Genomic DNA, 24,586 nt, shown 5'->3' with positions numbered 1-24,586 from the left:
AGAGGGAAGACACATTGTTAGAAGAAAAAAAAAATCACAGAAAAAAAATTATAGAAAAATCTTGAATATGAATAAAAGTTTCTTAGAGATAACCAAATCAGAAGACGGGAGTTGTCCAAACACGTTTCCTGAAAAAAAGCCGGCAGGTAGATGGCACTGCTGTGTACAGTCCTCAGCAAAATATATTTTTTTTTGTCTGCACAATATTTTAGTGGACTCTTAATCTCCTTCTGGAGCACACAGATGCTCTGCTGTGATGATAAAGAACAGAGCATAGAAAGCAGTGATGTGTTCAAGAAGCACCAAGGTGCAAGACCTAAGGGACACACTGGACTCTACTTTGCTTTATTTCATAATGCCTACTGCCACAAAATAGCAATTCTGCTTCAAAAAATATTGTACTACTGGGTGACCAGCGTATTTCATGGTCAAGGCTAAACGGACACCAGTGCACCAGGTAAAATAGCTTCATCCCAGACAAATACTCTAGAGAGTACCATGACTACTGTTGAAAGGCAAATAGATAGAGTGAATTGATAAGGCAGGGGTCAACAATTGGTTCTGAAATAAACCATTTTTAAAAAAGCAGACCAGATCATGCTACAGTAACTTTTATTGCAGAGATCAGTAGCCAGCACAGCTATCCATAAGTATTATATATACAAGTGTCTCGTGCTTAGGCCAGCCAGAACAGAGCTAAAATGGAAGCATATAACAAATTAGTGTTAATATGCAAACAATCATTAGAAGTGTTAACAAGTGATGGTGGAGAGGCACTGTTTTTCATTTTATTACTGATCTCTAGTAAGTGTTATTACCCTCATAGAATAACATTTTATTATGAAATGCACATGCACTGCATTAAAGCCTTTGATAGTCCCATGCTTGCCAGCAGCAGAAAAATTGTAAACAAAGTGAAAGAATCATTTCTGAAATGCCGACAGACATTAGTATTCACAAAGTTTATAGGATGGAGAGAGGGCCAATATGCTGCAGTGTAAATAATAGGAATTTACTATGACCTGGGGATCTAAGGAATCAATTGAATATTCAGTTTCTCCCCATTTTTCAAAAGAGTCTAAACACACATGCTTAATCTCAATTGATCTGAGCCTGAACTGGGGTCTTGTGCCTCTTAGATATTTTCAGTTCTTTTCAGACAACAGAGTCCTTCAGCATTTTCCTCTTTTACAGCAAACAGCTGCTACTAATAATTTTTCATTATGGTTTTGTATAACTGATTCGTTTTACAACAAATTTTACTTAAAACAACGAAAATGCAACTGAGCAACTCCTGCTTACTGGAGAAATGAGATTTTTCTGAAGATGGGCAGAACTGGACATAGTATCAGATACAATTAGGACAAAGTGTTTATTTTAAAATACAGCTAGGAAAAGGACATGGGTTGAGAAAAAAAACCCACAACAACAAACCACTTAGAAATGGATCTTACAAGACAAAGACTTAATCTTTGCCTACTTTCTAGTTCTATTCATCATAACCTGAAAATTATTGATGTATTTTTTATGACCACCTATTTATTGCAATAATTTCTTCAGCTTTGACAATCAAAACAGTATGTCAACAGGGTTTACGTTTCTGTGTTGCAAATATGCAGTCTACATCTATCAGGAAAAACAGCAACAGGAGCTCAATCTCCAACATCTTGTATCATGAGTAGCACCAAACCCCTTCCCAACCTACCTTCAGCAGCAACATAACCTTCAGCAGCAACACAAGACAGAAGATAAAGCGCACACAAGACACTTTACTGCCATGTGTAAGCTAAACTTAGGAAAGTTTATTGAATTATTAAATAAGCAATTACGATAACACGAGATATTAAATACAGATAGGGTTATGTCAACCCAGATACTAATTGTGTGGTTGTTTGGGGGATTTTTTCATTCTTTCCCATAGAAATATGAGAAATACTAAAGTAAGAACGACACCATCCCTTCCTACATGTAGCTCTCTCTTCAGAAGACGGCTAAGAATCAGCAAAGAAGGGGAAAAAAGAACATAATACAGCAGAGCCCTACTGGGCAATAGGGTTTTAATGAACACACAAAGCAACTAGGTGACATCTTTATCAGCCCTCATAAACCTTGATTGAATACACAGCGATAAGGCCTGTTTAAACTGTCATCCTCATGATAACATAGGCAGAGACTACGCGAGCCTTAGCAACGACCTGTGTAAGAGGGGCCCTTCCAAAAGTGCAGGCACCGTTAGGTAATGTATATCATGTAAACAGTTCAAAGCTTGCGCAGCTGGTTTGTTTGTGTGATGGTGGGAGGTGGAGGGCTGGCCAGGAGGGTATATGCACATCTTCTCGTGGCACCGGCTTGAAAGGGAGTTTGCTTCAGAGCTAGTCTGGTTTTGGGGATGGTGAGCTGTCTGGGGAAGATGGGTGCTTTGAGTCAGAGTGACCTTTAGCACTTGGATCTGCAAACACCAAGAATTTCATATAAGTGGTTTCAAAGGATTTCAGGAAAGCCTGCTCTGGGATTTTTTTTTTTTTTAATTTTTTTTTTTTCTTCTTCTTTTTTCAAGCCAGTCTCGTATCTGAGGTGCATAACAGCACTAGGAAGCAAGTGGGCATCTGGGGCTAAAATGACAAAGCAAGTTGGCCGTGACACTTCTTACACCAGACAATCTGGCCCTGACCATCTTAAAAAAATAAATAGATTAAGCTTTTCAAACCTTTTCTAAGCATCTCCAAGAAACATCTTGGCAACTGCTTACAGTTAGTAAGCAAGTATTTAATGCATCTATTTTTCTATATTTCTAGCTTTAAAAAAATAGTAACATTTACACTTGAACTTTTATTCTTGCTCCCCAAAACTGTTCTTCCCTCACTCTAATGCTTGCAGTGACACCCACTGGCTGCGGCAGGTCAAGCTTCAGAGTCATTACTGAAGTGCTCCAGTGGGCTGACAAGATCACCGAGAAACCAACTCAGAAAAACATCCCAACCCAAAAGCTGGCATTTTGTCAGCTCACTTAGTAATACAACTCAGTAACTGTATACAATACAACTTTCTTCCATTAAAGCTTCAATACGCAAAAGTATAAGCAGTTACTTAACTATAATAAAACATGCATTTACATATAATTACAAGTTAATAATTCCTGTTGTTTAGACAGCTCAAGGTATCAGTTCATTTTATGTCTACTTGGTCTTTGGCAATGCTAACATAGCACTAGTACTAGGTTTTAGTTTTCCATCAGGAAAACACTGAGCTGAGCTGGTACAGCACTGCATACACTTGGAAACGAATTTATGCTTTGTAGGCTCCCTAGCCTACACCAGCAGAGTTCTGCTAGCATCCCCAAGCAATATTCTTCTCATTTCACACTCAGGAAAGAGGGGTAGCACAGAACTAAGAGGTCCGAGTAAAGACTCAGGAAACGCACAGAAATTAAATCTAACCAAACCCAGCATAAAGGCCTCAATTAGAAAAGGAACAGCTTCTTCAACTTTATTAGAGCAGTTTCTTTATAACAGACATAGGTTCTTAATGTTTAAACAAATCTATCCAAGTTTAAGCTGTAACACAAGCAAATAGCACCCGTCACACAAAGTGTTCACCAAAAAAAAAGACTAGGTTTCAATTTAACTACAAGCTGATGGCTTGGAAAGGATCAAGGGAAACTTCAGAAACACTTGGAATAAAAAAATAGGAAAAAAAAGATAACTATTTTTTGATTGCTCTATGGCATGAACCAAGAGCAAATAGCTCCTGGCTGTGAGCATGCAAGGTGTATTTGCTAACTTACTTGGATTAAAAGCAGTTTAGTCAACTTTATTATTTCCCACGTCTACAGCCACTAACGTTCTCTCCAGAGGACAGTCAGAAGCAGAACTATTATATTTACAGAAAAATTTATACAGGACTTCCCTCAGAGCTGAAAAAAAAAGAAATTATCCAATGCCTTTCCAGCCAAACTTCCTCCTGAGGTGAAAAATCCTTCCCTTTGATAAGAAAGTTGTGTCAGAACACATTTCTGTCCCTGACAAAAGAACTGCTCTCCCTTGGCTTGCTCCAGTTTTGGCAGCTGTGTTCAGCAGAAATACGCGGCTCTTCCCAGATACTCACCACACTGAGCAGAGCCACCAGCTTATCTTTGACCTGAGCAATAAAATAAAAATTAACTATGAACAAGCACAACCAGTTACTGTGGGTAACACTACCGACCTCAGCTCCGAGGCAGGCAGTTCTCCTCTGGGTTAGAAATTCCATCAATAACGTAACACGTCATTAAAGGCCTCTCTCTCCTCTGCCCTCTCCCCCTCCTCCCCCATCCAGACTCACAGTTATCTACAGAGGTCTCCAATGCTGTATATAAACACTTCACAGCAAAATGAGCTAAGTTTGTTAGCTTCCCTTCTTCCTTCAGATGTTCTTTCTGTATTGGGAGGAAATAAATTAATAAAGGGAGGGACAATTTCACTCAAATACTCAAAGTTGGTGTCTTTTAGATACCCTCATTTCTAATCTGATCATCAATCCAAGGATGCACACAGCTGCTTGAGAACCTTGCTCTAAAGCTTTGGGGAATGTCTGTGTCCAGGTTCCTTGTGGTACTACTCACCTCCTTATAGGTTAGCTATCCTTCAAGAAGAGCCAGAGGTACTAACTAGTAAAATATTGCGTTAACTCATATGCACTGCACTTCTGCTCTCACTGCTGTCTACAACTGACAGGGCATTGTGCCACCAAGATGTCTTAAGCTATACCTCCCCTTTTAACACTGCAGCTCACAGAGTATCACCCAAGTTAGTATTTGGCCATGGCAGGGAAGAGCTTAACCTAGGATGTCCCAAGCCCTTACCTGTCTTCCCTAGAAAAAGTTTTGTAGGAAAGGACAGACCAAATCTGAAAATTCCAGGCACAGCAGTAATGCCCCCATTGGTTTCCTCTCAAAATTACATGTCACCTGAAATAACTAAGACAGCCCTACACGTGATTGCTGAAGATAGAAAGAAAAAGACTAGACCAAATCAACATTAGAGAATCAAGTCCTTTCCTTGCCCGGGAAAGCTACCAAGGATAACACCAGCTCTCCTATAACCCCATGAGTACATTCTCACATGGAAGGACTCTTTGGTGAGAGGGAGGGTGGTGCTGGGGAACAGAAGGGACAGACGCATGGGATGTATGTATGGTTTCGGTCAATCCCAACAGCAAGTAGCAATTACAGCAGCATTTTTGGCTAAATGAAAATTGGCAAAGGAAATTAAAACCAGGCACAGCTCCCAAACAGAAGTGGGGGAAAAAAAAAAAAAGATACTTCCTTTTCTAAATCCTAGTCTAGATGTCTTGTGTTGTTGTTTTGTTTTAAGACTATTTAACTACCTCCTCAAAGTCTTAACTCCTGCAAAAGCAAAACTATGAAATCAGCCAGCAACTAACTTTTCTTGGAGTGCTCAATAACAGCTTACCAAATCTTGGTGTCACCATTTGATTCAGCGTAGCAGATAAAGCCTAAAATTAAATAACTGGTATCCAAATCCTGTTAATAAATACATGCTTTTAATATCTAATTCATTTCCATGCTGTTTGTCCTGAGCTGACATGGCTTTATGGATAAGTAGATGCCCAGAGGGCTTGGCCCACTCAAGCCTACTGGGCTGCAGCACTTTAAAAGTGTCAGTGGCCTACAACTACTGCCTGCTGCAGGGCAAGCACCTCACACAGCTCATTACTGAGCAGTCGATCTGCAGTAGCTTTTTCACACTGCTGCTTGTTTGCAGGCACAAACAGTTCACAGTAAATCCAAGTCAAGATCACTTACTCCTTTACTTTTGTGTGTGTCACGGGACATGAGAGTTGTATTAGGCAGAACAGCAGATTTGTAACTTCTGCATCAGGGACTGCCTTTTAACTCCCACATTTACCTTCTCCACATGTGGAATAGTTTCAGTTTCTAGGAGATATCATCACAGGAAGAGTTTGTGTAGGGACCTATACACAGTGGTGGGCCATGCAAAGGAGACAGCAGAGTTGCAGGACTCAAAGTATCCATGACGAAAGCTCTCAAGAGAGGGAACTGAAGAATTTAAAACACTTCAAGAGACCACTCTACTCTCAGTCAAATTTACCATCTGAGTTTCCCTCCTCACAAAATTCCCAATAATTAAGCCCACGACTGCAGTTTAGTTTTAGGTTTCTCCACCTCCTTATTTTAACACACTTTTCTATCCCAACAAGAAGGTGTGAAATGCTTCTAGACTCCATATGAAGTAGTGGGAGAACAGTTTCAGAGAACAAATTACATGAAGACTCCCCATTGGAATGACCTGACCAAAACCCAGTAATAGTATGAATTAAATGCTTCATGTGCCCAGTGCTATAGATCAGACAAATACAGTCAAAAACCTTGGGCTTGATGCTTTGAATTGTAAGGCTATACATGGAACAGCTTAACTAGGTCCTTTGTGTTAGGAAAAGGAGTCTTGTCTACATAGCTCTGAAGCAGCCTTTATTTTATAGGTCTCATTGCAAAGAAGGAAGAGAGGGCAAATGATGGCATTGTATTTGAAAGCCAACAAACTATACTAACATGCTCACTGGGAAATAAATGCTGTATAATTGCTATTTATCTTATACAGCTTTCATACAGAGTATCACAAGACATGTTAAACAGTAGGGATTATGAAATCTTAGTAGGAAGAGTATTACCTGAAACGTGGTTTCAGATCTACTTCATTCAAAGAGGCAGAACTTTTTCATGCTGCTCTACAGAGGCAGCAAGATGACCAACAATGGAAACTTTCTCTTTAACAACCCCCATACCCTTGCAATAGATCCTACCAAACTGAACAGACTTCCTCCAGGCAACTTAAGTGGGCAAGACAGACATGACTGAGACACAGTAGCTTCCATTCAAATTGAGTTTCTCTGGGAAGGACTTCTTCACCAAAAAATAAATCTGAGATACAGTAACAATGGAAATTTCAGGCAGCTAATGGAAAAACAAAACCAAAACAAACAACAAACTCCACCCTAAACATTTACTTGTTCCCAATTTTCCTCATACCGTCTACTACAGTTGAAACCAGACCAAAAGAAGCACCCATATACCACTACCACCTAAGTGGTATCCATTAATTTTCTACCAATATAGAGAAATAAGGGTTGTTGATAAATTAGTGTCAAATTTTGCTAAGACTGACTTCAGGAATTCCTCATGTCAGTATATGCAATTAAGATAGGTGTCAGAAAAAAGGATGGGGCCCCACTCCGCTTACATGAAGGCACTGTGCCAACTTCAATGTAATGGAGATTAATTTTAATGAGTCAAGGAAGGCACCACATTGAGAAGGGACTCCAAGAAAGATTTAACACACAGTTCTGCTATGAATGAAAACAGACAAAGAAAGAACTGGAGGACTTGAGTAGTGAGGGGCAGAAGCCCTGAAGACATGAAACACAAAAACAGATACAAAAGAGAGAATGAAGAGTTGCAAACATGAAGGTAAGGAAGGTCCCTTGTAAATTTAGCAAGTGTTAAGTAAAAACCTGTGCCAACCTGAATGACATTGACCACACTTAAGATTCCTATTTGTGAAATATGACTTTGGTACAAAGGTTGGAAATTTTTGTCTAGGGAATAGCTGTCTGGTGTGTTCAGCCTCTTGGTGGAAAGATAATGAGTTACTTGAAACTCCTGTCTCCAAGTAACTTGCATACTCGGGGAAGCCTTGAGAAGCTGGACATTCCTTCCACTGAGCAGGCTGATAGGCTTCAAAGCATATTTCACTATAAGCTGTGTACTATAGGGTAGAAAATATTAATCAGCTCTAGCCATCTAGGGAGACTATGGTTATCATAAAGAGTATGTGGGACACTCATACCAGAATTCTTTTTCCCTGCCCCCTGGACAAGCTCTCTCATATAGTTTATCTGCTCCAACTGAATGCTTCTGAAAAAAAGCTAGACTAAATGAATACTTTCAACCAGAGCTAAAGGTAAACACTCCACTGGAACTTTGCCCTAATCAATAGTAGCAATGTTCATGTCACATGAGAGTCAGAGGATGGAATATGGTGCTTACTGAAGTCAGCAAATAAGCTAATTATACTTATCCTGCTTGAAGAAGGGGACAAGTGAGGTCTGGTCCACCCACATATTAATGCAATCATCATTACCCTTATTCCTTGTTTGCTTTGTGCTTATATTACAAAAAAACTTCTCACAAAAAGGGGTGCTACTGACCCCTTGTGGAAGAAACTCTCATACATTTTAGGATGCACAAGCACCACTGGGGAAATCGGCTCGGATTTCAGTTTGTCTACTCACCTCCCCCGCAGACTGATTTCTAAAGAAAATGCAGTGAAACGGTGTTATAGTGTGGCTAGGAGTCAGTACGTTCTCACAAGTGTATTTTCCTAATCTTATGCAATTTTGCCTTATCCTCTTTAGGGCAGGTTAAGTAAGCCCCAAGAAACCCTCACTATAAATAGTAGATCTTACACTAAGCTTCCTACAACTTTAAGTTTCCTACAACTTGAAGTCTTGTATTGTAACAGAACAAAACTTTTACAGTATCAACAAGTATAGTTCTTGATTTCCAACGTAATTTAAATTAATTTCAATCCATCATAGCATTATGCTAAAAATGGCCCTTTTTTTCTTTTTTTTTTTTAAATAGTATTTTCTGGATAGCCTACTCTCATAACTGCAAAAAGAATAAAGCATTTAAATCCCTAGAGTAACTTTCAGCCAAAATCTTTTCATAAACATCAAGAAAAGCATTTAAAGTAAAAGCTTTCCTATGCATGCTACTTTGTTGACTTGAATATGGCTGCACAAAGAGGAAGAAGATGGTCTTCAATGACATTGGTCCTAACTGAAACTGCCTTTCTGTACTGTGGAAAATCAAGTCTGAAAAGGAAGGCTTTCACTTTTTATTCAAATACTGCTGCTAATTTTTCTTTTCCTAAATAAAACAGAGTACACCCATAAAGAAGCACCCTCTGCCTTTAACTGTTTGTCAAATCTGAAGGAAATCTGCAGATTCATCATCCCTGTTGCAAACAGATGGCTGCATTACTAGTTACAGCTGGAATTAAAACAGCAAAGTGCATTATACAGAGATTAATGATATTACACAGCATTTGTATTAGAAAGTATTATAAGTAATTAACAACATGAAGCAGCATTCTCAAAGTCTAAAAACACCAATACCAAACACCAGCATAGACATCAGTTTCCATTGTGACCAACCTTAGGGGCTGAACCCCTAGAGGCCAAGTCTCAAGCCTATGCCAAAGCTGTTACCATCACTTCCAATGATCGGCTACAGAAAAGCAAAAGCGAAGAACAAGTGGCTATTTAAACTGTATTTTGACAATCTGCATCAACCGTTTTCACAGAAAAAAGTTTTTAAAAGATACCTGAAAATGCTATGTTCTCATACAGACCTGTCATATAAACCGAAGTTGAAGAAATCCTGAAAAATGGAAAGAAGCTGAAAAAGAGAGCAAGAAACTTTTTATTCCATTAATGCATTTTCCACCTGCAAACTATGATAAATTAAAACATTAAGCTGTTTAAAGTCTGGTTGGTTTTGTTGCCTTCCATTACTTTTTTTTTTTTTAATGTATCCATTAATTTGAACCCTGAAAATATAAACTATGATGCAGCAACTATTGCCTCAGAATATGGGAGATACCATATCTGGCAGGAGATTTTTAAATGACCACATTCATGTAGCCAGATTTGTACAGGCCATTCCATTCTAAGTAAACCCAGAGTCTAACATAAATGGTAACAGCAGCCTTTATCAGTTTTATGAACTGCATATTTAGATAAAAATTTGCACATTTAGATCAAAATTTTAAATCAACCTTTTTGTTGTTACAACGTAATTCACAATTCATACTTCTACTGTGCTGCTTACAGTATTTGAGTATCTGGGAGATTCAAAGGAACACGACATTTCTGATGTTGATAGAAACTCGCTCTTCAGGGATACATTAAAGAGAACCTGAATTTTATGAAATTTGGTTTGCAAATTTTCACAATAAAGAAAGGCTGGTGCACTATTCAACACTGTACGTCAACAACTTGCAGAGCTATGAAACATTTGTTCAGGTACACAATATTCTAATTCCATGGTGACATCTAACATCACTACAACTAATAAGGAGGAAGTCAAATGAGCCACCACTCCCTTCCCAATGATGCGTGCACAAAAATCAGTATTAATTCAGTCCAATTACACTTTTAAATCAAAGCTTTTGAAAAAGTCAGCATACATCTTATATAATAAGTTTTATTAACCATACAGTACATTAGCATTTGTTTTGAAAAAGCTTAGATCTTGCTAAGCTGTTTTAATGAAAGCAAATATAGAATGCTATCTGCACACAGAAGCCCACTACATTCACACAACCTTAAATTTCTCCAATAAACAGTCATGTCAAAATCTACAATTTACTGAAAATACAAAGCCTATTTTAACAAAAGCAAAAATGTTCCTGTGGTTCAGTAAACCTGTTTTCTAATATGAATAGTTTGCATTCATAAAGACACTAAGCTTGGGACAAGAAAGTATTTCCTAGAAGCTCAAAATGAGACAAGTTTTTTTAAACATGCAAACACACAAATCTGTTGCCGATTATTTCTCCCTCTCTTATAAAAGACTTACTGGGCTGGAGTAAAGCAGGTAGTTTTACATGTTTGATTATACAATGGCCTCTCCCCTCATGCTAAAACATCACATACAGAACTTATCAGCTGTTCCTGTCACAAATGCTACTTCAGTACATTTGAATACTATGCCCTTCAGACTCTCCTGACTGTTGCAACAATCAGCTTTCAGAAAGCTTAGCAATACCTAAATTTGCCAATTTTCCTTTACAGAAAGTATTTACAAGTTTATAAATCTATGGCAGGGGTATTACAATTATGTTAACATCAACTCATCAACTGGATTCAGAAGATACTTTCATTTTGTAAGGACTCTATGGCTGCTGCCCATTCAATAGTTCTATCAAGGCACTGTACAGTCGTTAAATCTTGAATGTTCTCCAAGATGTGCTGAAGAATATTGTGAACGTGTTTAAGTTGTTAAAAAGCCCTGAGTCAGAACTTCTGTATTTACCACAGGCTTAGCGATAAAAATGGCACATACTAAAGCTTCTGCGGATAACAGTTTTGCTTTGTCAACGTGAACAAGTTATGAAATGCACAAGAAGACAACAGTACAAATTCCAACAACTTAGCAAGAATGATATAAAATGTACGTTGTGGCAAATCACACTCTACTATTGTATGTTAAATTATACAGTCAGTAAAAAAACCTTTGCAATGTATTCAGACATTAAAACTGATGAAGCAAAACAAAACTGATGTGTTCCCTATCCCTTCCCAAAGACAAAGAACAACTAGACAAGAATTCAGTACTTTGACAGAAAAGAGGTAGCACTGCTAAAAGTTAGGCTGTAGTGTGGTTGGGTTGTTTTTTTAATTGCAAATTTGACCCACGCAGGACAAGGAACAAGACAGGCTCTTCAGTTCACCAGCTGCTACTGGAGGAGTAAAATTAAGTTTCTGACAGGTAATTTTGTAGAGGAAGCTTAGATTACTAGCTCAAAGCAGCTTCTTCAAACAATTTAGTGTTTACACAAACTGCAATTAATACTGCTAAAAATAATTAGGCATACATACAATGTCACCTTTAGAAAATATCTACACAGTATGTACTTTGATTATTTTTAAAAGACCATTTCATGTCTTTAAAAGAAGCTAAAATACCAATTATAAGACTATGCTAACAAGGCACAAGTACTTGTGCAAATCTGCTATAACCTCACCTAGTCCAAGTTAAGAAGGACACCTCCTAATAAAACTTTCACATTTACAAAGTAACTTGTTTATTCTCTCTTGCCAGCGTAACTTTCAGTATCCACTTCAGCAAAAAGGGGATTCCTCCAAACCCCAACATAAAAGCACACAGTATTTCAACAAATGGAAGTAGGAAACAATAACTCAATTTTTGAAAAGTGCTAAAGGGGGAAAAACGTCAAAGCAAATTATACAGAAGTTAACAAGCTACAATTATTTAGGGTAGTCTGTTAGCCTTTTAGGTTGTCTTTATACTTTAAATCACTGTGTACTTATGTGATCATTTATGTATTTTACTAAACAGAAGAACATGAAAGAAGTATTTAACATCTGAGCATACCTCGCACCTGAACAATATGTATTTTTAGGTGCCTTCTTGTTTGTTTCAAAGAAACAAGCTGAGATATTTAATTCAACTTCATTTGAAAACTGCTGTTAAGTACTGGGTGATAATCACAATAAACCAAAGTTGCAAGTTTTACATTTTACAATATATTAGAGAGGTGCCTTACTGGTTTTGCTCTCATTTTCACTTTGCTCCCTACTAATAGCGATGATAATGAGATTTGCACTTTCATCTTTTGCTGAAGACAGAGGCACTTGACACATCCTCAACTTTCCTACTTGTTATGAACCCCTCTGGCTTCCAACTGAGCTTCTGGTTTAATCCTTCTATAATTTAAGTGTTATCCCACGCATGTTGCACAGATGATACCAGCCTAAATTGAGCAAATGAACTTACTAGCTTCCTCAACAACACTAGTTCACCTTATACATCAGAATCCAAAGACAGTGTATGAATCTAAATATCTATTTCCATAAATTATACGGATTTGCCAACACTATTCCTCATTACGTTTTTCGAAAGGCAAGCAATGTTTAGCCTTCTCAATACAAGATACAGCTACTTCACCTGTTACTAAGAGGCCTATATTAATAATTCAAGCATGCTGGTTAGCTTACTTAGTTTTTCTAATTCAGCTGTTTCTCACGGCACCATAATAGCATCAAGTTGATATACTTTAATTTCAACTGGCACACAACAGTGCCACGAGTCCAATCACAAACTAGTATGCTGTCACATACATCTGGTGTGACTCTTATATAGACCAGAGCTGCTCCTACAGTGATACCTTCAGTCACTGTCTATTTCTGTAGGACTGTGATAGCATCCAAGTATTTAAGAGTGTCATAAACTTAAGACATTTCTCTGTTGAAACGTGAGCCTAACAGAGCACTTACCTATCTATGCTACAATATGTGCCTCAGGCAAAGAAGGCATATTTAACATTCAACTCCAGTTTCCCACCCAGGATGCTTTCAATAAGTTCTTACTCAGCTAAATTATTCAACTGATGCTAAGTTGGAATACTTTCAAGTAATTCTGGCTTGTTCCAGTGAAAAAGAATTAGGAAAATGCCAACTGCAATACTGAGGTTTCACTTTTGAGCTGTGTTACCAAGAAGAAATGCAACCCTGTCTTTGTGCTGACAACAGTTTAAAAGGTCCCCCTGAAGAATAAATAGGATACAATATTCAAGACGTGTCTACTAGAGCCAGAGGAAACCAAGATACAGATCTCATGCACTACAGGCTGAAATGCAGGATGGATTGTCAAATGTCACATCCTATTATAAAATTATTTTCAGAGAAAGACTGGCAGGAAACTGAAGCCTACTACTGAAAGTTCAGCTGTCAAACATACTACAAAAAATCAGACTTAGTGACATGCATATTGGCCAAATGAAAATTGCAGTGAACACTCAGGTGCACTCAGAGCTTAAGTGGAAATAGTGAAATGCTGAACTGAAAAAAAGCACCTTCCAGAAACTCTTCCAAGCTGCTTGAAATGTCAGTATTTTAGTGTAGGGACCCAAGCATCAAGAAAAGGGAGGGCTATTTCATTTGGCCAAGAAGATTGATACACCAATTATCTCATGACTACCAGCATATAAAATAAAACAGACTATTATGTTGACTCTAGATTGAGACTGTGTCCAATGAAAAATTACTGAAAATAACTTATGAACATTTGCAATTCAGGATTAAAGGATTAAATCAAAAGGACCAAAGGATCAGAATTAAAGATGGCTACAGAAAGGCCGTGTATTACATTACTTTGCTCTGTTAAAAGCCACTCTACATATATCTTTTCTAATGTATCACTATAGTTGTTTCCTGGAAAATTAGTCAGTGTTCAGACCTTATTGGTTTAAAGTACAGAACTTCACAGCTTACTAGTAACATTCTTCTGACACTTTTGCCAATGAGAAATTAATCTTAGCTGCAAGTAAGGCACCTAAGTGACTCCAGCATGGATTTCTTTATTGTTCTACAAGAGCACATCCAAATGAAGACTGCACAATGGCAAAGGGCTATATAAACTACACACTCAGAAAACTGTCAAATCACTGAGGAGTAAGCACACTTTTTTTAGTTACAAGAGATCCCTAAATCAGCATACTGTCTTTCATCCAAAAAGATGGAAGGATACGCCTCTTATAAAAATGTTAATGGTTTGCAGTTCCTGACAGTTGCATTTTAGGGGTCAGGAACACCTCTTCATCACATGGTTCAAATTCACTGCTCAGTCAGCAATATCTTGATTTCTAGTATTACCCAGCAATGTTCACAGGTAAGTTTCAATTTTAACACTCAGATGAATAAGCAATATTAAATCTTCTCTTTTGCTGTTGACACTGCCTGCCTGTAGACAATAAAACTAAGAGATGAAAACTTGCAAGATCTCTAGTTTCTCTTAATTCATAGGTCCAGTATTTTTTAACGGCCAGACACACACATATATATGTGTTCCTCTACAACCAACCAAATTCATTCATCTGCAATGGACAACTGACCCACTGCTCAAATGTTTTCCTTTCCAATCAAGTTAAAGGCAATTCCATACAAAATTATGTGGCTCGCAGAAGTTCACTATTTAAATTTGCTTGGACCTGTTTGACTGAAGTGCAGTTTTCAGAACATGATGTTTTTAAACTAGCTTTTTCTATTTACTGTTTCCTTCCCAACACGTCCTCAGCAACGAAGGACATAATAAAATTAGAATTACCTTAACGTTGTATTCTGAGGCCTGATCTTGTGGAAATTGTTTATCTTTTACTACTGTGTATACATTTTGTATCTATTTTGCATTATTTATATTTCAAGACAAAAATTGTGAATCTTAACTGTCACAGGAAATTCCAACATTCTCCAGAAAAGAATAAAACAAAAAAATCCTAAATTGATATTACCTGACAAAAAAAACCAACAAAACAACAAACCCTTACATCACTTGACACCTGATACATACATGAAAAAACATTAACAAAACCAAAATAAGATTGTCCCTTTAAACTTTAAGGGGAAGAAGAAGACAATGAAAAAAAGACTGCTTTAAATTAGCTTCAGACTTAGATGTTTTGTAAGAGTAAAGCTAAAAGCTGACTGTTCAAATACTGTTCTTTTATTTGGTGGGTTTACAGTCTTTAAACAATTACCATGTAAGGAGCCTGTGCTACAGTATTAGAAATGCTTTCATTAATAACCTTCCCGGCCTTTCAAACTGATGGAGACTTAAAAGTCATCAAAATGTCCTTACTATTTCTTTCACAAGCTAATAGAAGACACATGTTCCACTACTTAATACAAAAGGATCCTTCGTTCAATGGCCTTTCGGCAAATAGGGCATTCGCTCATTCGGTCTCCACAAAGCTGACACGTCCCGTGGCCACAGAGAAAGATCATGTTCTTCAGACGATCCAAACAAACAGGGCACATGGTCTGGAAAAGATTTTTGACAGGTTACACAGTCAATGGCAGCAGTGACACAGCATCGAATATGCAATAAATAAATTACTGAAATTTAACAATAAAAATGCCATCTTAAATATGGCAGACCACAGACACAGCGTAACTCAGCCACTAACCTGAAAACTAAACATATATATATGTTCTTAAATCACATTTTTACTTCTCGTTGACTTAAAATATTTCATCTTTCCCTACCCTATCATGACAGAAAAATCTATGTAGCTTATTTCCACATATCACTTCAAGTAAGACAATCCAGTAGGCTGACATCACAGTTTCAACATCATTTCCCAAGTTTGCAATATTAATACATTATTCAGCAACATTTACCTTTGTATCATGTTGTTTTCCAGGGAACAAACAACACAAAGAGCTTTATGTGATCTAGTAATGATTTAGCAGGTTTTTTTCAGGCTACCTAGCCATTCATATACTTACCTTTAAACACCAAGCATGTGGAAGTAATAAAAATGCTGCATAAACAAAACTAAATGTAAAGATTCAATACTTGTAATTCCAGCCTTTGTTCATGGAAGTTATCTAGATTTTCAACCAAAAGAATAGTTCAAGTTTCAAATTAAGAACAATTTAATAAATATGTGACCTTCAGTCATAACAGTAGCACAGCAAACTTTTAAAAGCAGTTTTAATTCCTGAACATTAAAGTGACAGCCAATGCCCAAAAATTATACCCTGAAGTTCTTCAACAGCAAAGTTCATTTTGTACCAAGCCACTAAGGAACAATGTCCTTCACCTTTTGCCACATGCAGAAATTGAAGTTTTGGTAAGGCATGTTCCTTCACCATTAAACAAATTGCAGCCATACTAGAATTTCATTTATAACAGTTTATCAAAGGTTAGTAAATGAATAGATTTTATAACAGATGATAACTGTTAAGCCCACTCTATAGTCCAACAAATCATATCTAAGATGTCTTCAGATCTGAGACACACTACTCATATCTAACAGTTATAAATGTTGATATAATATCTAATATGATATACTGACATGGCTCATATTTCTAATGCAAATTTATTTTATCACCTCCTTGCACCTGTGACTTGTTTCCTTACTCATCATTGGGGGTTTACTTAACTTTTTTTAACTCATGAGAGAGAATCCATAGCAGGAACCCTATTCAGTACAACCTTAAAGCATACTTGGAATCAACAGGTATTAATTCCTAGAATAGAAAGTTTAGTTTAAGACCAAAAAAAAAATTCACCACCAGTCTGCCTATACAAAGTTGGGATGGAATTTGTCCAAATGCCTATTTCAATCTTCAGGATACCAGTCTAACAGGCCAGTAGGAATGTAAAACTTCTAGATAAAACCATATGTGAATTTATGCTTAAAAAAACCCCTTCAGTCTTCCCAAAAATGCTGTGTTCCAGCTTTGCCAGAATTTGCATAGTACTGTAACAAACCTCAAATCTTATATTTGGAAAAAACTTAAGAGCTTTTATTCTATGTTTTTAGCTTAATTATTTGCTTTTGTGCCTAAATACAATGTCAGAATTACTGAAGTTAGAAGGGTCTATTTCTCTCCAAATGCCACATCATCATTTGGAAATGAAAACATCTACCAAGGGACTCAGAAATAATAAAAAATAAAATCTGTTCAAACGCCATTACTTTTGATGATTTTACTGAAGCACAGAGTTTCTAACATTTTCATTTAAAAGATCTTTTCTGCAATTGCATGCAGCATTAGCAAATTGCACAATTTCTCCTCCTTAGTACAAATGCAGAGTATTTAAAAATACATTAGCTGTTTAATTTCTTAGTAAGATACTACTTAAACTTTTGTTACTTCATACAGTAGGAGAATTCAGCTGCCAGGAGCAACAAAACTTCCTGTTTGCTATGCAATTCTATTCTGACAACTATTTTCTTGATTAGATCAGCAGTTTCCCAGTGGGATACGAGCCCAAATAACTGAGTTTCATCCAACTTTCAAGGAGCAATCATTACTTAATCTCCAGCTTATATGCACTTCTACAGTGTAATAAAGTTCACTTATGCCTTATACCTAATTTGCACCAGAGAGGCAGGAAATCAGCAGTATCTGCTTCTACTGTGCTTTTAGTTTATTTAGAACTATGTTCTCTGTGTGAAAACATCCACTACTTTTTTTATCTGCATGAAACACCTGACTCTCATTTTCAAAGAAAAACAAATGGTATAAAAAGTCACTGTACCTGTGCTATGTGAGAACTACTTCTTTGGATAAGCAAAAATGCTCATCTTACCTTTAAGTGTAACTGGGTTTGCAATTCAAATAAATTTTAACGCTAACAAGGTGTTTTAAACTGCTTCAAGTATCAATTCCTCATTACTAAAAGCAGTTTTGCCAACAATACAGAGGTGCACAGTGACAAAATAAATTTATTTTTAAGAAGAAAGAAAGTGATGTAAGTATGGTGAAGGAACATACAAAAGATACTAGATAGATGATGGTGATTATGTATGAAATGGAGTGAAGGTATTGCAATTACAGTCAAAAGGGTTCACATTCAGGGAATTCCTGAAGAATGGTCTGGTCATCAGATGTGGGAGATTCTGTTGACATCAGCATCACTTCTGCTTGGCACCAGAAAAGGTTTTAAAAGCTTGCTGCACTAACATATTAGATTATCATTGAAGGTATGAGTTGAAACATAGGATTATACCTGCTGAAAGAGAACAAATTAATTTTATGTACAAAATTACCAATGTAACATGAAAATTGAACTGTTAAAGAACAAACTAAAATAATATACGACTAGAGAAATGCTGTGCACGCTTCAAGCACAAATTTAATAGATGATATAACTATTTTTAATCAAATCCAACTTACTACTTGCAAGTATGATACACAACCTGCCCTGTCACAAGAGTAAGCAAAAAAGACACTAAAGAAAACATGAAGAAGTCTCAAGACAAGATGCACACAACAACCACCACAATCACTTCTTCCTAGTCAGTGGAACTGAACAACCTTCAGTTTCACACTGATTTAAATAAATTATTGGATGGAAGGGCATTTCAAAGCAAAAGAGTGCACTTAAATTCTCAAAGCATTCCAATATTAGATCTTACTACTGCAAATACGACAACCAGAAAATACAAGCAGAAAGAGACACATATAAATTAATTATTCTCTTCTCCCTAATACAGTAGCACTTCCTGATATTAGAAAGTTTCTGGCTAACAAATCACAAAGGTAAGGCAAAATTGTTAAGAACAGAGGAGCACCTTAATAAAACTGAAAAAAACTAAGATCACATCGAAACAAGAAGAAAAACTGTAACATAAAGTAGTTTTTCTTTCATGTCCCTACACATAAGAATATTAGCATACCCAAAAAGAACTTCAGTATTTTATAAACTCCTAAAATAAAGTAACCAGGAAAGAAAAACAAACGTGAAGAAAACAGATTACCTGCATTTAAGCATTCATTTGCATGTTTTGCATACATAATTTTAAATTATGTTCTTTCCATCCCATGTTAACAAGGAAAACAGAAGCTAAATAGTAGGTCTAACACATCAGAGACACAAAGGAACTCCTAATGTTTTTGTCAAGAGGAACATGCATCTTTCAAATGACAATTTTGAATCCTCATGTTCTTTCACAGACACAAACCACAAAGGACTCTGTTTTGAATTGGATATTTCTATTACTGGGGTGTTGACCAAGCCTCCATACCACAGGAATAGCTTTTCACAGATGCGCCACTGACTTGACAGCATCTCAGCTCTCAAATTTAAGGCCTTTAGAGGTATGTGCCCTAAAACTGGCTACCTAAACTGGCTATCTTAGCTTTCAAAAACATGAACAGCTGATAGCAACAACCACCAGGACTAGATGAGATGCTGCCATCACTTAAGTATTAGTGATGGCTGTAAGCCTACAAGACGAAAAGGCAAGTAATACACTAATACACTTCTGCTTCCTGACTCCATGAAAAGTTTGTTCCAAATATGTTACACACAGGGAAGCAAAAAAATACATTCTTAGGGTTGTAAGAAAGTAAGTTCATACAATAGCCAGATACTCCAGATCCTTTACTGCTGAAAAATCTCAAAGTCAAGTTTTTGTTTATTCAAATAAAAAAGCAAGGAGACCATTCAGTAATACAACACTGCAAAGTTTTTCATGTAGACAACTACTTAAGCCCTTCTAATGGACCTAGACTCACAAATGTAAAAAATTTTAAATGGTAACTGTCGGTTACCTGAAATTTTTTTGTTGTTGTTTTCATTGGGTTTCTAAATTGTGTGTAATTAACCAATAAATAATCAATACAATCTTGTAGTCAATTTGTATAAATTTCCTCCTGCAAACACTATGAATAATTACAGAAGACAAATCTTAAAATTTACATTTCAAATATTCAAATTACACGTGCAGTACTTTCACAGGTTTCAATTTTGCAACCACAAAATGTTCTGAAGAGTAAATAAACTATAGTCTTCATAAAACAGGTAACTGCCAGTCATTGTCTCAAGTCAGTTCATAAACAGACAAGTAAACATTAATGTAGATACAAGATCTACTTTTATTACTGTTTTGTGAAACCAGTTTCTGCTGTACCTATACACCCAGGTCAGCTAAACAGGCAGAGAATATACTGACTAGGCAGAGCATCCTTTTTTAGTTACCTCAACACAGATGCTCTAATAGATGGATTATCAAATATGGTCACTTGATATGTCTTTTTTTTAAACCTGTATATAGAAAACATACAAACCAGATCACAAAAAATATTGGCTATTTAAAATTTAAGAACTGAAACTCTCAACATGTCACATCGTTTTAAGTAACAGAAGATGCGTTGGCTTTATCAATTATTTTAGTGATATATGAAAGTTTTACCAAGCACTTTTACCTGTTCCTTGATGTCTTGTAACTGTTGCTGCAGCTTCTGTACATCCGCATTGACATTGGTGTTGTCTTTGTCTTTCTGCAAAACCGGAATGTTACCACTTGCTGTAATTTAAAGAAAATAAAGATATGACATTATGCATCAATCTATTGAAACAGGAATAGTTATTTCCAGGGTACTAACTACAAATTTTCAATTATCTGAAATAATGTTAGTCAATCAGATTCACTATAACAACGCTGCAGCTCAATTCATGAAGACCTTCTTTGAGCTTAGTGGTAATTTGAGCTTAGTGGTAATACTTCTCTGACAAATACTTCCTCAATAATGATGCTCAAAATGCCTGTAGCCCCTTAATTTTCTTAGAGTTCTTATTTGACAGTAAACTTGCTATAGGAAATTTTTTTACACACGTAAAAAATAAAGCCAAATCCTTTCACACTGAAAAGGCATTTCATCTACAGAGCCAAATCTATGTGGTGTTCAAAACTGCACAAACGTCTTGGAAGTAGTTTGTTCAAAATTTGAGCAAGCTAAGTTAATATTCCTCTATTTGACTGATCCAGGAAACAATGTTACTTTAAGAAACAGAAAAACTGAGAAGTACTTCAAACAACAAATAAAAATATTATTTTAAGGATTATTCTTACATTTATCTATTTAGGAACAGTATGACAAGAACCTCATATTCCAATTCACAAAAACTCAATTCGAACACTGCATATCACACATATACACACAGAGTAAATACAAATAATTCACAGAAGTTACTCAGAGAAGTCCCAGGAAGTCTAAAATCTAGTCCCCACAGAGGATGTAAAACTCGGTAATCTGCCATGAAAGTTGCTTGTACCTAGCATTCCTCTAGCAGTCAGAATTACAGAAGGAAAAAAATAAATACATTTATTTGCTCATTTGCACAATTACAAATAAACTTTAGCTTTTGCTTCATAGGATGTTAATAAATAGCCAAGAAGTCATATATATTTCAACTTCTATTCTGCATACTAGAAACAATCCTTTACTGTAATGACTGGTGTCATCTGCTGCTACCAATATAGGAAGTTGTGCAAACATCAAATTGATACCTGGCTTAAGGCTGTTTTAATTAAACTTTTCTTTAAAGAAAGGAAAGATTTACATCATTTAAAAGAATGAGAGTAAGAAGTTGGTGGAGGAATGTGAAAGGAGTATGGGGTTTGGAGTCACTCACAAATATCATCAGTGGTATCTTCTGCGCCTTTCCCTCCGCAGCACATTATGAAAGGCACTCTTCGCTCAACCACTGCCCGACATTGTACACATTTCTTCATCAAGCTTGCACAATCTGAGAGGACAGAGAAACAAAATCAACTCTGGATCCTGCTATCTCCTTTTTCTTCTTTCCTATCTATGAACTGTAGTCACAGTAACTATATAGCAAAGGTACAGTAGATGTTTATAATGCAAGTAACTACTTGTGTTCGTTTTAACGTATTTTCTGCAATTCACACTTATAAACAATGTCCTGTTTGGGATTCAAAATAAACCTATCCTGTTTAGCTTCTTAAAACATGTTAAAAGTGAGCAGGTTCTTCCTTCTCCAAATGGATGTCTATGTTTCTTTTGACTTTGTAATTCTTATGGAAAAGTCACACACATTTGAAAGCAGAACTTCCAAGAATGTCTTGACTACCTGCTTTTTCCTTTAGAATAAAAGCTCTGACTGTCTTAATACTGCAGGGGAAAACAGGTGTGGCTCTTTATCTTAAAAGAATAAACCTTTTATCTTCTGATATAAACCTAGAAACAAGGTTGTAATTCTTCTACAAAAGGCAAATGATTGTCTCATAAATGCTGAAAGTTACTGTGAATAGAGTGCGTCTTAAAAATATACAAATTGGAAGATTCTCTCTCAATTTGCTTTAACAAAATGTCCAGAAAACAATCTGGAAAGGAATCATCTACATCTGTTAAACCTTTTACTGCCCTTATTACAGCTTAGGCTTGGTGATGTGCATTTCACTGCTGAAATCCTTCACCACGGCCATCAATCTTTTTGCTGTCCTCTTCCTGGGAAGCTACCAAAAAAAACTTCTCTCATCATCTTTCAACTGCAGACAGTGAAAGAGGCCAGATCAGGAAAACTAAAGTTAATGATTCAATGTCAGGTCTCTCAACCAGAACAGAGGAAGAAACCAGACTTTAGCAAGACCAAGCAAGCAGATACTTATGGGAATGATTACCTTCCCTCTTATGTAGATCCTCAGCAACAATGACTAATGCCTCGTGACAAGATAATGGCTACATTTTCAACCACATATTTTCAAAAAAAATTTCTGGAGATCACCTGTGTCGTTTTTTTTTTTTGCTACATGAGGTAAATCAGAATGAATCCTAACTGACGCTCTTTACAAAGATGTATGACGTGTCTGTTAGGGAAAAATATAATAACCCTTGTGCAAATCTGTGGATTAGTAATGAAGCATATTTATTTACAATATTATTTTAAAACACCATTTACACATCTGAAATTACACATCCTAAAAAAGCTGCAATAACACAGTAAAATTAATTCACATTATTTCAGAAGCTTTAACAATATACTGCAGGATTCTATGATCTGAACAAGCCTACTCACAATTAAATAGTTCAGACGGAAGAGCACTTGTTCTTTGAATTTCTGAAAATCTGCATTTGTCCTCCAATTATTTCACTACTAGAATGTCAAATAATGCCAAAATTTGGACTATCACACCAGACTATCAAGTAAATTTGATTTGAAGTCTGATTACTAATAAGCTTTTAGTAATCTAATTAAAAATATTCTGTTTCAAGGTTACTTTAAAAAGAATTTCCTGTCAAGTTTACTTACTCTCACAAGCACACATATGACCACAAGGCTGGAAAAGCACTGCTGCTTTTTTGTCTGAACATACTACACACTCTTCAATCTGTAAAAAAAAAAAACCACAAATACACATGTGTGAGAATTTTATCTTTATGGGTTTCTACAGATCAGAAAATCTGTGTGTGGAACATGAGGTTTTTTAATGGCCAAAAAGCAACAGAAGGACAAGACTTGGTGATTATGTGGAATAAAAGAATACTCTAACAGAAAAGCAAGGAGGATGCACCCATATAGTCACAAATACTTGGGAGCAACCACTTGAAAAGCCTGAGGACCTTACTGGGACTAGGTCCCCAAAACAGAGCATGACTGGTTGACATTCTGAAGAAGACACCATAATGAAATTAATTATTTCAAAGACAGAGAAAGTAAAAGCTGAAAATAATTATTAACTTCAGAAAGAAGCTCATATTTACTAACCCAGTTTATAGGCAAATCATCTTTCCCAAGTAGCCCTAGAGAACAAAAGATCTCAGAAGAACTGAGTATTACTGAAGGAAATTATACTTAAGGAAAAGCAGCAATTTATCTTAGCATGGAGAAAAGGTGGCAAATCTGTTTACATAAAGCATTCTCAGGTGACTGTATTAGGAACTCTGAGGACCTGAACAATAAAGACATTGCAAAGTGGGGAGAGAACAAGGGGCAAGTGGGACATGAGTACAGGCAAACAGATAAGAGTAACATACATGTTGGGACAAGGTATCATTACAATGCAAAATTAATTCCATCCTGTGGGCCACAAATATACTACACTTCTCCTTGACCTCTTGTTTTACTTTTCCATTAAAAACAGTAAGAGAACTAATAAACTTTGGGATTTTTTACCTTCGTCCTAGACTGAACTTGTTCTTTACAGATGAGGCATTTTTTCACCCGTGGTGAGCACAGAGAACATGTGGCAATGTGTCCACATGGGCCAAACAGGGTATCTCTCTTCATGTCTGAACACACCATGCATTCTTCTAAGGTTTCAGAATCATTGTTGATCATAGATGGACTTCGGGAACCAACCTGACCACTGCAAAGAAACCTTGCAGTCAAACTTACTTTTAAGAATTTTTAAAAGTGGCTGTTTATCTATATGCTGCTATGCATTTCAGCATCAGCATATCATCATAAAGCAATTCAAACAGCATTTTCCCAAAT

At 36.4% G+C, this 24,586-nt stretch overlaps 1 protein-coding gene across 3 annotated transcripts in view; it reads right to left on the bottom strand.

The window, feature by feature from the left end:
• Positions 1 to 595: 595 nt before the first annotated feature.
• MIB1 (MIB E3 ubiquitin protein ligase 1) overlaps positions 596 to 24,586 on the bottom strand; it is a 93,134-nt gene continuing 69,143 nt past the window's right edge. For 2 of the 3 annotated variants that reach the window (XM_051612753.1, XM_051612751.1), the window contains exons 17-21: positions 24,266 to 24,458; positions 23,402 to 23,480; positions 21,761 to 21,874; positions 20,551 to 20,651; positions 10,271 to 15,645 (exon numbers count right to left, since the gene is read on the bottom strand). In XM_051612753.1, the coding sequence (XP_051468713.1) occupies positions 15,505 to 15,645; positions 20,551 to 20,651; positions 21,761 to 21,874; positions 23,402 to 23,480; positions 24,266 to 24,458 (628 nt within the window). In that variant the 3' untranslated portion in view covers positions 10,271 to 15,504. Of the gene's footprint in view, positions 9,482 to 10,270; positions 15,646 to 20,550; positions 20,652 to 21,760; positions 21,875 to 23,401; positions 23,481 to 24,265; positions 24,459 to 24,586 lie in introns of those variants that run through there. The other variant, XM_051612752.1, reaches the window with a different exon arrangement.

This window comes from Apus apus, chromosome 2, assembly GCF_020740795.1.
Source record: "Apus apus isolate bApuApu2 chromosome 2, bApuApu2.pri.cur, whole genome shotgun sequence".
In the NCBI taxonomy this organism is placed as follows: domain Eukaryota; kingdom Metazoa; phylum Chordata; class Aves; order Apodiformes; family Apodidae; genus Apus; species Apus apus.
This window is presented reverse-complemented; position numbering and strand designations above follow the sequence as displayed.